The sequence below is a fragment of the Pseudopodoces humilis genome, chromosome 6 (assembly GCF_049639895.1).
Source record: "Pseudopodoces humilis isolate 2021_Gansu_Grassland_sample_001 chromosome 6, ASM4963989v1, whole genome shotgun sequence".
In the NCBI taxonomy this organism is placed as follows: domain Eukaryota; kingdom Metazoa; phylum Chordata; class Aves; order Passeriformes; family Paridae; genus Pseudopodoces; species Pseudopodoces humilis.
Window position 1 is genome coordinate 53,269,573 of NC_142205.1, and position 14,087 is coordinate 53,283,659.

General features: G+C 42.0%; 1 protein-coding gene across 5 annotated transcripts in view; it reads left to right on the top strand.

Moving 5' to 3' along the window:
- FAM13A (family with sequence similarity 13 member A) overlaps positions 1–14,087 on the top strand; it is a 118,004-nt gene that overhangs the window by 81,187 nt on the left and 22,730 nt on the right. For 4 of the 5 annotated variants that reach the window (XM_005530294.3, XM_014259033.2, XM_088056545.1 and 1 more), the window contains 5 exons: positions 511–690; positions 3,482–3,668; positions 6,250–6,326; positions 7,041–7,083; positions 12,115–12,265. In XM_005530294.3, the coding sequence (XP_005530351.2) occupies positions 511–690; positions 3,482–3,668; positions 6,250–6,326; positions 7,041–7,083; positions 12,115–12,265 (638 nt within the window). The remainder of the gene's footprint in view (positions 1–510; positions 691–3,481; positions 3,669–6,249; positions 6,327–7,040; positions 7,084–12,114; positions 12,266–14,087) is intronic. The other variant, XM_014259034.2, reaches the window with a different exon arrangement.

Here is a 14,087-nt window from a genome sequence, read left to right on the forward strand (position 1 = left end):
ATGCTTGGTCACAACGTATGTGAGGAGTTCATAGTGAGCTACTGCATATTGTCATCCCTCTGTGAGACAGCAGTGAATCATCTTCTTGAAAGTGATCCATTGCCTTACTGAGCTTGTTTTGCACAACAGACTTGACCACTGTCAGCATGGCTGGGTATCAAATGCAATTTTGTCACAGCAGGGGCTTGTAAGTGGAGGATGAAAATTAGGCTCCAATGTCTGTAGTTGCAGTTAGTAAAATTAGTTGTTTTTCTGAAGTTTCAGATATCACTAAAAAGAAAAAAGAGCCATATTAATTGGGAAGGCTCAGCAGCTATTCTGAGGTACTTGAACCAGTGGGTATCTGAAGATTTTGACATTGCTCTTTGCATACATCGTAGCGCTGGAACATTCTGTGCTGCCATCCTAAAAAAAACATAACCCACAGATACCCTTGTTTTATTTATTGTTGCAGAGAGGGAGCTCCACAAAGTCTTTGAGCTCAATTGACCTTATTTTTCGGCTTGACAGGTATTTAGAGAAGACAATCCGCTCAGCCGTGGAGCAGCATCTCTTTGATGTTCATGGCTCAGGCGGCCAGAGTTCAGAGGACTCTGAATCCGGGACATCTTCAGCCTCTTCTAATGTGTCTGCCAGGCAGAGGAGGCGACACCTCAAAGAGCAGGAGGAAGCCCGGAGAAACAGAGACATGTATGAGCCTGATTTCTTTGTTTTGGAAAGTATATTTAAGTCTACCCCAGTCATGTCTTTTTATCAAAGCAATGCTGCGTTCTGTTATGAAAGGCACTGACCTTTGCCCTGAGCTGAAAGTGCAAAGCAGACTGCAGTGCCTGTGCAGAGCTCCATTGCATCAGACAGAGCTGGGAAGTTGAGAGTTTACTAGAATCTAGGGGGGTTATGCAGTCAAGTTTTTAATTACAGGATTTGGAATTGGTTACTTACAGTATTTGCTGCATGAGTGGAAATTCCCAAGCAGTTGGCTCTGCTGCCTTTAACTTTTTTTAGATAAAAACATTGGGCTCAGCTGCTTTTCTGAATTCAGAATGTCTTCAAAAATGAGATTAAGTTCTTCTTTTGTGTGTGGAGGCACAGCTTGTGTTTGGGTTTAGTGAGGAGACTTGTGAGTTTGTCTGAAATGAGAAAAATCTTCCTTTTGATTAATCAGAATCTAAGATTATTTTTTTTATCCACCCTATTACACGAAGTTTAAACATGACTTAGTAGTGAATTTCATTAAATGTTTGTCAAAGAGTAAAGATAATACCTGTTTTTCCATTCATACTCCTCTAGTTGTGACATATATTGTGTGGTACAAATGTATTACTACCACAGCAAACTTGTTACACAAGGCATAGCTGTATTTGAGAAACTGTAGCACAGACTTTGCAAGGCCGCCTTCAACTTGTGTTTATCTGTAACACAGCACTAGTTCTTGTAAAGAATGTGTATGCCTCACTGCAGTATTGGATTGCTAGGATTTGAAGCTGATTCCAGAATAAACATCTAGTCTCCTGTTGTTGTTTCCTGGGTGCTAAATTCCCCAAATTCTATTGGATTTGTACCTTCTTAAATGAAGCTACTTTTATGCAGGTGTATAGACTTCACTACCTGATGTTAATATTGCATCCGTGGTATTTCCCAAAATGTGTCAGTGCTGCTGTTGTACAAAAAAAAACTGTAGTTACCAAAAAGGAAAAAAAAAAAGGCACCAGTTTCATAATGAATCAAAATACACTGTAAAGGTGGCCTGGGAAACTGGCACTTGCAAGTCACCAAAGTATCTGGCAGCAGCTCTAAAGTAGTTTTTCTTGTTAAGTAGCCCTGCTGACAGGCTTCTCAGGTAAGTAGGTCAGGCACTGGCTAGTGTACGTGTTTGGAAGCATATAGTACTGCGGGGCTTTTCTTCAGCGCTGTGTTACAGAGCTGCCTCTAGATATGAGTTATTCAGGCTCGGTCCAGAAAGCTGGAGACAAGGGTTTAAAGCACATTGGAAGTTTTGAATGCTGGTTATGGTCCAGATTGTTTTCCCTGGTTCCCTTAGATCAGATTGCTGGGATTTCTCTGGGTAAATTATCAAAATTGAGAATTTCTTCCAAAACATATTTCTGTTGTTTTTTTGATTGTCAGTGAGTTCATCTCCTTGCCTTGTGATGGATCACAAGAGGATTTGTAATGTCACAAAGTGTGACTACAGGCAGGAAGAGTGTTTATCACAAAATCACATAGGTGAATTCCCAGGCTTTGAAGATTACATGATCTACAGGCTCTGAATGTGTAATTGGCCTGCTGAAGGGTTTGTAAAAACTTCCACAAAGGCAAATGTGTTATCTTAGAAGCTTAGTCAGAGATTTATCATACCTCTTTGTATCTCTTTTCCACCAACAAAACTGAGATCTGTCATCTAGAAAGTCACTGGAACCTTCTTGTTTTATATTTGTTCTGAATACTTGCTGTGCTGGCACTGTCCAGATACTGCAGAGTAACTGGTTTCTTATGTCTAGATGACTTCTGCTGTTCGTGAAAGCAGGCTTTGGAGCTGCACTGCACTGTGTAAGGCAGCCACACAGAAGTTAGAAAATACTCCAGTTTCAGTGTCAGGTGTAAGCAAGCTGCCTTTAGCCTCTGGCAGGATAACGAGATGCCTTGTCTTTCTCCTGTTCCCATGTGTAGTGATGTGTACATGCAACTTCACTGCTGGGCAGAGTAGAGGGAACACTACTTAACAAGTGGTAAATGGAAAGCTGCCTGCTGAAGGATTCAAGAGGCCAAGATAAGCCATATGCCAGGCTTCTGGTAAACATATACAAACCCTGCAAGCCCCGAGAGTCCCAGCGAGTGCATCATGCAATGACTTAGGGCTGGCTGTCCCATTCTCTTCCCAACATGGCAAAAGAGTCCTCTGTCCTAGCAGCTGTGTTACCATTGCAGAGGTACATTCCCTTTTATGTTTTGTGTAATTCCCAAATAGAAATCAAGCATTTAGCTAAATCACCACTGTCCTGCTCTTGCATTTGAGAGTTATGAGTAAGAGGGCAAATTATGCTGTGTCATGCAGCAAAAGGAGATCCCTGGACTGCAGCTGTGAATCACTTTTCTAAATTAAAAGCACACGTCTCAAAGGAAAATATGCTTCATACTCTATATAAAAATTCCACAGGCAGTCAGGGGCTAGTCCAGCTTCCATGTGAAGGCTTCCGTGTGTTTGGTTTACCAGCAAGTGAATCAAATTCCAAACATGGATCCTCACAGCTTTCTCACCTGAGCTGTATACAATTGGCTTTTGCTCCTCAGTGGGATTTAGCATTGCACAGTGTGTGTTTTTGGCTGCATTGGGAAGAACCTGAGATAGTGGTTTCATAGGGAATAGATGATGTTGCTGGAACTGCACCAATCAGTGTGATGTAATTCTCTATTGCTACCAAAAGTGTAGCAAGAGAGTGTTTTAAACAACCTCTTGCTGTAATGTCCCTTTTCTTTTTAGGGAAGTTGTCAACAAGGAAAACATTCCCTCTGGATTCAGCAGTCTTGAAGATTGTATTCTAGCAGCTCAAGATGTAGAAAAATTGCAAGACACCAGTTCCGGATACCTTAGTGAAAGGAATAAATCAAAACGGCAGAAATCCAGCACCAAGCTCTCAGAGCTTAATGACAACCAGGACAGTCCTTTGGTAAGCCAGCACACTGCGCTCTTTGATGTCTGTTACTAGGATGGGAAAACCTCTTTTTTTATTTCAGTGCACATCTGGTTCCTTTAGGTAGCCATTTTTGCTTGCAGTACAGGCCTCAGTGCCTGTTTTGGACCATGGGAAGCACTGGATCCAACACTTGCAACCCTTGTGATGAGGCAACTGAGAAGCCACGTTTCTGCTATGATACTCCATGTGCAGTCATTTTCTCTTTCTACAACTTTATGCTTTTCTCTTTTGAATTTGGTGAAGCTTTTTGGAAAGCATAAAAGGTCATTTTCCCAGTCTTTCAGAAGCCTTGCAAGGAGTTTGGAACCCTTAGATGTAGGTTCTCATATTCAGGTCAAGTTTATTTTCATATTCCTGCTAAGTTCTAAAACTAGATTTCAAGTGACTACTTGATAATGAGATGGCAAAAGTATTTTATGCCTTTTCTCTAAAGTCTGTGTTTTACTGTGCTGCTTGCAAATTTGGAAAGCACTTTGAAGTGTGTTGGTACAAAAGAAGATCCTTCTATCCACCTTTTACTGAAGACATCAATGACTTTGTTATAATGTTATATAAAATCTGGAATACTGTAGAACTTTTCCAGCATGTTCTCATGTGACCTGTGCAGTAGAGGAAAGTTTGCCTACTTCTACAAGGTGCAGTATAAAACTGGTTCACCCTTCTTCCCTCTCAGGCAGAGCAAACAGTGGCTGGAGTGTCAGCAGCTGAGAAACTGCACTGTGCTTCAGCGCAGGGATTGTGTGCAGTAGCAGAAGTGCTGTGCCTGCACCAAGCATGCATTGCATGGTTAACAGGACCAGCAAGAGTGTGTGAAAACACTGTCCTGAGCTACAGGGCATTTCCTTCATTGGTGCTTGATTAAGTTTTAGAGCCTGCTGAAAGCAAGTTCTTAATGTGACCTTGTGTTTGGACTCATTTTGTTTAGATCACAAAATTGGAATGATCTGATGTTCTTACCCAGTGCAGAGATTCTAGAGAGGTGGATTTGCTTTTCGTTAAGATCAAAAGAAGGCAAGATGCCAAAAATTGTACACTGTGCTCAATTTAGCAACTTAAATTTAGTGCTCAATATCCACAATCTTCTCATGTGATACTTCATGAAAGCAGAATGAGACAGACACATTCACACTTCTGTCTTTGCTTGTAGCAATGCACTTTAAGATAGGCAAAGGTCTAGTGCTTATGATCTTTTCATCACCTTTTCTCTGTACCTGTGGAGTGTAAAGCAATTTCAATGTAAATGAGAATTTTTCCCATGAGGTAGGAAAGGAAGTACTGACAGAAGAGTCCACTTTTGCTGTGGACCTGAAAAGCATTCATGAAATCTTCAAATGTGCCCGGAACAAATGTCCTCAAACTTAGCTGTGTCTACTGGACTTTACCCTGCCCCTCATTTTCGGATCTCTTGAAGGGCAGAGGATGAAAGGAATGTAAAATGAACTAATCTTGTTTTAAAAGCACTTTGACCAAGATGACCAGCAGTGTGGTTCTCGCTTACTCTGCTACAGGAAATGTCAGAGAGGGATGATCAGCTGCAAGTATCATTATGCAACATCTAGCAGAGAGCGTGGTGCTATTGTTTTGGAAGAGCAGAAGCTGCTTTTTAAGTTTTAATGAGTATGTTTATTACATCCTTGCATTTCAGAGACTGACAGAAGGATGTGTGATGGTTTAGCTTTCTTTTGGCTACGCCTTTACACATCAAATAATAACCCCAATTAGACTACCTACTTGGAGTATAACATAACACGCACCTTAGCATTTATTAATAGGCCTTTGTCATGTAAACAAGTTTGCGATGTTTTCTCTCCTTTAACGCCCTTTTCTCAGTATTCCTTTTTTTCAAAGCCTGGAAGAGTATGTAGGACAATGTGTGGAGGCTTTCCTCTTAGCTGTCTGATTGCATCTGGCTCAAAAGCACAAGTCAGCGGTGGAGAAACTGTCAGTTCCACTTAGACTCCCAAGCAAGCCAACCACAAAGCATTAAAAGCTTGTAACTGCATTTTAGGGACACAGTAGCCAGGTATCAGTAGGACTTGAAAAATCAAATTAGGCAAGGCTGGAATGACTGACCTGTGTCACCAGCATTACATCTATGCAGTCTCTGCATTCTTATGCCTATTTAAGAAGAAACTAAGGAAGGGTTTGGCTGAGAAGTGGAGGATTTTCTAACATGAACATAAGGAGTTCTGCTGAGAAGTTGCTGCGGACTTTGCTACCTGCTCTTACAGGAGTTGCACAAACCAGAGAACTGCTCCCAAGCCTAGGTTGTCAGTCTGTAAAACTGGAGCTGGCGGGGTACCATGCAGCATTATTCTGTTCTGACGTTTTGAGGTCCTCTGATGAAAGAGAAGAAGCAGTGAGCAGTTGGGATTCCTTGCAGTTTATCGGCAGTAAAGCGTGGGGTTTATTTAGTGCAGTGGACAGTAGTGTGAATGTTACCTTTTTCCTAGAAATCCTGTTGGATATTTCTGTATTTGATCTGTTTAATGGCTTGAAGCTTGAATCTGTTTCTCATGTATGTCTTACTGCTTTAATATTTACTGTATTGCAGAGTATGGAAAGCTTTAGCTCCTCCAAGCCTGTAGACAGAACAGGACCTGATGACATGGAAATTTTACCTGAAGAAAGGTGATTTTAATTTTTTTTTATGTATATATATGTTTTCCTTTCCCTGTGGTTGTAGTACAGCCTGAGAGATCTCCCACCCAGCCTGTGGGGGTGACACGTATGCCACAGAACAGATTACCCACCATGTTAATTTCCAAGCAGAGCTTCATGGAGGCTGTGTGTTGTGTGGGCTTTGCCCTGCAGCACATGCCACCAAGGCTCTTTTCCCAGCTTGATAGGAATGTCACTGACGGTGCTGATGGTGCAGACTTGATAAGAAATCAGCTGTGGAGCACCTGAGCCAGCACGCTCCACACGGGAATGCAGGGCCTGTCTTACCTGGCCTCTGGGTTGGGAATCCAGCCCTTTCCCTTGTGTTTCACTCTTCTGTGAGAGCTGCACAGCCTCACCTGTACCCTTGCTCATGTGAGATGACAGTTTCCCTCAACAGTTACATTTGTTGGGATAGTTGTATTGATTTGAACCTGGAATTAAATGATGCTATTGTTCTCAAATAGCTCCTGAGAGGAAGCAAAAAATGCATAGTTTAGCATCTTGAAGTGCTGCAGCCCAGAGTCCCTTCCTTTACTGTGTGAATTAGTGAGTGTGCAGGAGTAGCAAGAATGTAAAACCCTTGTGTGCAGAAGTCCTGCTTGTTTTTGTTACAAGACAAGTCTGGTTTTGTGTTTGTAATATGTTGGTTTGTTTTTTTTTTGTTTTGTTTTTTTTTTATAGCAAAGAAAGTGAAAACGATGAGGTTTTTTTCAGGCATTCTCAGGTTGGTATTTTTTTGTTGCTGTTTTTGTGTTTCAGTTTTGCGGTCTCTAAATGAGCATTTTATTGAGCAGAAACAAGTAGTTATGCATATAGCTTTGTTTTTCACAAGAGAAATGGGAGTTAGCATGTCCTTTTTCTGTCCCTTACCTCTGCTTTTTATTTACATAGTTTAGGGAGCCTTTCAACCACTGGGGAGTCTGACAGCTTCTTCTTCAGTCCCTTTGATCCCTCTTTGGCGAAAAGAGAAGGATCACTGAAGTCAGCACTGTGGTTTAGGTGATGTGAAGTTGCCTTATTAATTATGGCAAACAGGACATCTGACTGCTTATCTGCCAGGGTAGTAAGATTAGCTTGTCTCTCTTGATTTCTCTAAAATCATTTGGCCTTTTATTCATCATTTCCTAATGCAGCCTGTTGCTTTTGAACATAGGTGTCTGTAATCCATTCGTCTTAGAAAACTGGATCACCTCCTGCTTCTTTCTAAGAGTTGATGGCTGGGATGGATGTCAGGAGGGGAGATGTGATGTTGATGGCAGCAGTTTTTCCCCCAAATTTCCATTTGTCTTGCACACACACACACACACACACACAAACAAACATACATATTTCTTCCATTGGCTTTGTGGTGTTTTCAAAGATTGAGATTGGGTTAGGTTGAACCCCTTTGCAGCCACTGGTTCATTTGGGTTTGCTTAAAAAAACTCTGGACAGCCAAGCATTTAAAACACTGGGGAGAGTTATCTGAGGCACCTCTCCATCAGCTGTGCATCCATTTTAAATGGGCACAGTAAAGCAGCTGTAGCCACTGTCTGGTTTCTCTGGCTGTCTGGAGTTGACTGAAGGCTGGTTGTATTTTAAATTAGACTTCTCTTGTGTTTCTTCTGAAAATAAAAGCCACTCTGCATTTATTGCCTTTCATTTCTGGTAGGCATTATTTCCACCTAGCAGGAAAGGTAAAAGGTTGCTAACAGCTGAGTTCTGGTCAGCTGTGTGGTAGCTGGTAAAGTTTGTGGGACCCTGAAATATGTAGCCCTTGCAAAGGGTGTTCAGGGCTGCCTTTCATCACTGCTCTGCCTGGGCTTACATGGATCTCCTACTTTGCTCCCAGAGGGTCAGTAATCCCTTGCACTTGCTCGTGAGCGGTTGTATTTTCCAGTGCCTAGATTTCGCAACACCTTGTTCCTCACGTACCCACTCCACTGTGGAAAAGCTTCTGTTGCTGCCATGCCACACAATACTCCTATTAAGCTTTTAGATTAGCTTGGTGGAGATACATTTAAATATTAAATCATAACCTTAAAATAAGCTACACCTTAGGAAAAGTTCTGAAGTGTAAAATTTTAACTTCAGGAGAAGATCTTAACCCAGAGATTGTGTATTATATAGGAATTATGAGGTCAAGAAAATGTTACATTCCTGCAGAGTTGTTTTACATTCCTTGCCCCTTAGTAAGCCTTCTGCTTAGGGCAGCGTAAAGACATACATTTCATAACAAACAACTCATTCAGGTAGAGGAAGGGACATGGTTCTCCTTATTATTTTCCTTTTCTCACTCTGCCTCCAGTCTAAAGCTGCTAGGAAAAGGATTTGGAATTTGCCATAGCCACTGGTTTTGCTGACTTGGGTCTCCATGAGTCTGTAAAAATATCTTGAAATACAAGCCTCAAATGAATTTTCAGTGGTTTTGTAACTTTCATAATCTGCTTTTGGAAGTAGCTAACGTTCCAGGATGAAAAACACAGGTTTCTAGTACCCAGGTTTTGATAAGGGAAAAGTATTTAAGATTCATACCAACGTGGCAACAAGTGTCAAGTGGTGTTGGCGTGGCTCAGGTAGGAGGAAGGCAGCAGAATGGCTGTGTTCTTGCATCAGGTTGTATTCCTAAGATGTGCTTAAGGATGCTTCCTGCTTGTGGCTGTAATGGAACATCACATGTAGGGGAAGCAAGCCTTTTATGTAGAGTTGATTGGAAGGCATATGTAATTGAACAGAATACAACCTTCTCATCAGAATTTAAAACTCTTTCTGTTGCCATTTATCTATTACTGTTTGAGCTACTATTTATGCTCGATCTCCACTGGAGCAGGGAGAATGAATGCAGCTGACTTATCCCCAGGCTACTTAGATCTGTAGTTACTGTTGCCTGCAAAGCATGGCTGCAGAAGCAGCTTCTAAAAAGCAGAATTCAAGTACCTGCTTTGAAGATTTTTTTGCGGTCATTTATGTAATATCTGCAGTGAACTGTGACTGCCAACTGTTACCATCAACACCACCAACTTGTTGCCCCATTGATTTGTAAGAAATTATGTTGCATTCATACCTAAAGCAAAGTAGTTCCCCCTTACTTGATTCTTTTCCTAGAGATTGGCAGCTGGTGGTGTCAAGAAATCAGAAAAGAAAATAAGTGATGAGAATACTGAATTATCTACCACTCTATGGGTTTGGAGCATTAATGCAAAGGAAGTTAAACATCTGCTTTCTTGAGTCTCCTGGGTTTGTACCACCACTGTTCTTCAGAACACCTAATGATTTATTCATTGTATTAGAGCCTACATCAGTGAGCAAGGAAAGGAGAGTAACTGGCTGCAGGCAGGGAACAGGCCTGTTTTTACACACTTTCTCAATATTTCCAACAGCTGAAATGACTTCAGGAGGAGGAAGACATCAATGCAATCTTTCTAGTACATGTAATGGAAGTGTTTACCTATCTGTGAAGTTCCCTTATATCTGCTACAGATATCTTTTAAGAGTCTTAATAAGTCAGGAGATTGTACACTCCTCATAGAAAAACATTTATCTCTAATTAGTATCAGTGGTGGTGATGAGATAGTATTCTCAGGTTGTTCCCTTTGAAATTGTTAAAATCTAGGAGGTGCATTCCTCTCCTGCACACTTCTTTGCTATTAAAGATAGCACCTATTTTGAAACTCGGTGCTTTATGTCTTTCCTTGCCTTAAAATATCACCTTTAAACACTGTGCTGGCAATTTACAAGCAGTTTATCAACTGGTACAGTTGGCCACTGACCAGTTTTTGTGAGGTACACAGACTATTTAAATCCTGGCAGGAAATTTGTCAATGGACCTTAGAGAAATATTTAAGTCCTCCCAACCTGGAAGCAGCTTAAAAGATATTGCATGGTGAATTAGCATTTGTCCACGTACAGCTCTTACAATAAACACATTTGTAATCAGATTTAGCGTCAAGCTGCATGAGTTATTAGTGCTTGGCAAACTGTCATCTAGTGTTTCATTTTGTTATAGTGTTTCAAAAAGGCCATTTATTGAAATGAACAGGAAATACACACCTTACACAAATACAATGCAGAACACTCTTTATAAATACCAGGGCATTCATCGACCAGATTTTTAAAACAGTAGAACAGCCCAGGTTGAAAGGGACCTCAAAAGATCACCTGATCCAACCTTTTGTGGGAAAGGAAGCCTAGATGAGATTATTTAGCACCCTGTTCAGTTGCAGGGGCTGATGGAACTGAATCCAGATAAAAACATTTATTCATATGATTTGTCTACTGGGCAACTTTTTTCCCCTCTTCATGAAAGTTACCTGTTTTTCTCTGCTCAAAAGGGAAAAGATGCACCAAACACATCATTAGCTTTCTGCAGATGAAAAAAGTAAACACGCCTTAGTGGCATATGCTAAGGATATTGAAGCATTTGGCTTTTGGATTCACAGGGAAAGTAGGTCCAGAAATACTGGCTATTTTCTTTTGGCCCATTTTCTTCCCATATCGGTATATGCCGATTGTTTACTAGATTTTCTAAATACCTGCAGAGGGAAAATCTTCATGCTGACTGCCCACTAGACTATATTTGAGAGAATTATGCCTAAGCTGTTCTTAACAAATCCAAATAGTTTATGCAGTAACATAATCCTGCCTATTCATCTAGCTCTGTGTTTGTTGGTGGGCTTATACATATCACGCTACATGTTTATGTACATGCATTACACTTCCTTTTCCCTACTGCCCTCTGTGAGGCATTACAGCTAATTTATTTTGGAGTGACAGAAGCGCTCTCATCAGGCGCTGTCACAGACACGCGCACTGTGTCTCTGGATTGTGGGAATGGCAGGGATTTCTGCACAAATGCACACGACGTGTGCTATGTGCAGGGGGGAACAGTGCTGAGACAAACAGCACTTGCTTCTAGGTAGTACTAGCTGATGAATCATGTACTTGACAGAATTCTGCTTTTCTTGGTTTTTTTATTCCTGTTACTGGATGCTTGTGTGAATTTTTTGGCGTTTTCCCAGAGTCCACACTGCTTCCAGCTGAGATGCCAAACCCTACTGCCATTTGGATTTGCGCAACACCGCTTTAATACCCAGAGCTCCTCCATAAATAGTTCTGCTCTCCCCACGCCCAGCTAGAAAACAACCACAGGAAATCGGGGAATGTGCAGCCAGCACAGCTTAGCTGGCACTAATTGATCTGAGCCAGCACAGCCTGCATGAGAGCATTCATGTACGTAGTCTGTGCTGCTGGCTGGCTGCGGCTGCTGCCTCAGGAGCTCTGGTGCCTGTTTTTTAGAAGGCACCATATTGCTACAGCCTCACAGCAGCAGCAGCAGCGTTTTTTGTTGTTGCTCGAAGGAGTTGCGCTCCTGTAGGAAGTGTACGCAGCCACCCCCCTCCCTCTCCCTTTCTCCCTGCCTCCCTGCTTCCCTCCCTCCCATTTCATCCCAATCCACTACTGGAGGCTTTCTCAGCTGCATGCAGTTGTCAGGGCAGGCAGTCTCGGGAACTTGCAGTGGCTTTCTAAAGAGGGAAAAATTCAAGGAAGGCAGATGGACGGATGTTTTTTCTGGTGTGAGTGAGCAATTAGTACACAGGGGTCACCAAGCAAGGGATTTGGATTTGAAGCTGGAAACATCAGGGTCTGTTTGGATCTTTTTAGCTAAAGGCATGAGCTTACTGCTCCTGTGACTTGCAGGGTTTTTTTCCCCCTCCTCTGCATCCTGAAACATTTTTTTTTTCCTTTTTCTCATTTCCTTGGGCGTATGGGAACATAGCTGACTTCAAGTATGAAGATTCAAGAACATCCAAGCATGCCTGAAAACAAGTTACAAAGAAATCAAGATGCTGATGATCAAGAAAACAGCTTTGTATCTGAAGTGCCTCGGCTGGATTTAACATCACTGTGTGATGACAACAACTGGGAAGGTAGGATTGTGTGATGGCTGGTTGTGTGAGTGAAATGAGAGAGAGGGAAACCTGAGTGGGCTGGGTGTATCTTTATGTGACCGTGTTCTCTTGCTAAAAACAACAGAAAAGTGACTCTGTCCTGAATGTAGAACTGAAAGTTTGGAGAAACTGGAAGCAAATACTGAATAGTACTAACTCTAATTGGCACTTTAGAGGTGGAAAATGAAATGTTTTATTCTTGAAGTTACTTTCGTGTTCTGTTTAGTACTGTTAAGTCCCTGAGGGTTTCAAGATACCTTATTTCTTAGTGGCTGATCTATGGGTAATTAAGCTAGACTGCCCTATGCTTCAAAGCAACTGGATATTTCACAGTCTAAAAAAAACTTTTCTTCAGTCACTGTTCGGAAATAATGATTCACACCTGAAGAGCACAGCTGATAAAAAATGCTGTCTGTCTGTTACTTTGTCTCACAAACAACTGTTTTTTTGTGTATGCTGTGAAGGAATTCTGATCACCAGCTTAAATGGCAGTGTTAAACTGATTGTCTGTCATATAAACCACTTTAATACTATTTCTTAGCTCTCCAGAGTACATGCTTGGTTGGCTATACACTTACTCGTTTAACAGTGGGAATCTGGGCAAACTCTGCAGGTGCCCTGACCTTAATTTAATTTGAAATTGTGATGAAATGAAGGCATCCAGTAGTTTTGGGATCAAACCCTTTTTAGTTACAGAGTATGTGTCTGTGTACAAGGCGGAGTTCTTCTGTGAGTTTATGCTTTAGTAGTGAAAGATGGGTTTTGATAGGGAAGATGCAGGAAAACACAAGTGTGGTGTTTTAATAAAGCAAGAGAAGGAAAATGTGCAACTAATTCATTGCTCTAAAATAACAATCTCTGAGGAACACTGAGGAGGGAAGTTCTCTGCTCCTGCCTCCACAGCGTACGTGACCTAGTATGTTTTGCCTTTCCCTCTAGGAGGTGAGTAGTTATGACGCTTCAGGTGAGAGTAAAGAAAACCCGCAGCTATGGCTGCCTTTGATTCAGCCAGGCCAGCAGACACTGTGCACAGGAGGGAATTTTTCCATTTGCTTGCTAGGTGGGGATTCCCTGGGTGGAATCACCACGCGTGCGGCACGGCTGATCAAAGCGCCACCGAAGGGCTCCCAGGCGGCCCTGGCTGCTGGATGTTTACCGAGGGGCCAATTAGCAGAGCCCTGCAGGGTCTCAGGCCAGGGTGCGCACGTCTGCGTTCTCAGAGGTCATGTGTGGCTTCAGCTGTCCTGTGAACCTTAGAAAATAATGACTTTATTTTTTTCCTTCCTGCATTACTAATAGGAGTCGTATGAACGCATGAAGGAGAGAACACAGCTCCTTTCTGTCAGCCAGAGGCTTTCCCACTGTATGAAATAAGTTGCTTCTTTGGTACAACTCCCTCTTAATAGGCATGCTCTTATGTTTGGATTCTAGCTTCCTTTCCCTGCAAATATGAGACAGGATTATAGGCACATGTGACTGTGCTTCTCTCCGATTGCTCCTTCCTCCCTTCTGTTCACGTGTATTTTGCAGGAGGAGGAGGTGGGCAGTTGCAAAAGAATCAGCTGTCTGGGGTGAGAGAGATATCATCTTCTGAAATGTGTGCCTTCCAGAATCACCATTTTGTTGGTGTGGATGAACAGCAGCAAAATGGTTCCTTCTGTGTCTTAGCAAGGAGACACTGAGTCTTTTTTAGCTGTGGATATGGAATCAAGCTTACAGCAGCCAGGAAGAGGAATATCTTATCAATTCTCAGACTGTTTCTGTAGCTAACAGCAGAGTCTGTTGTTGATACTGGCTTTGC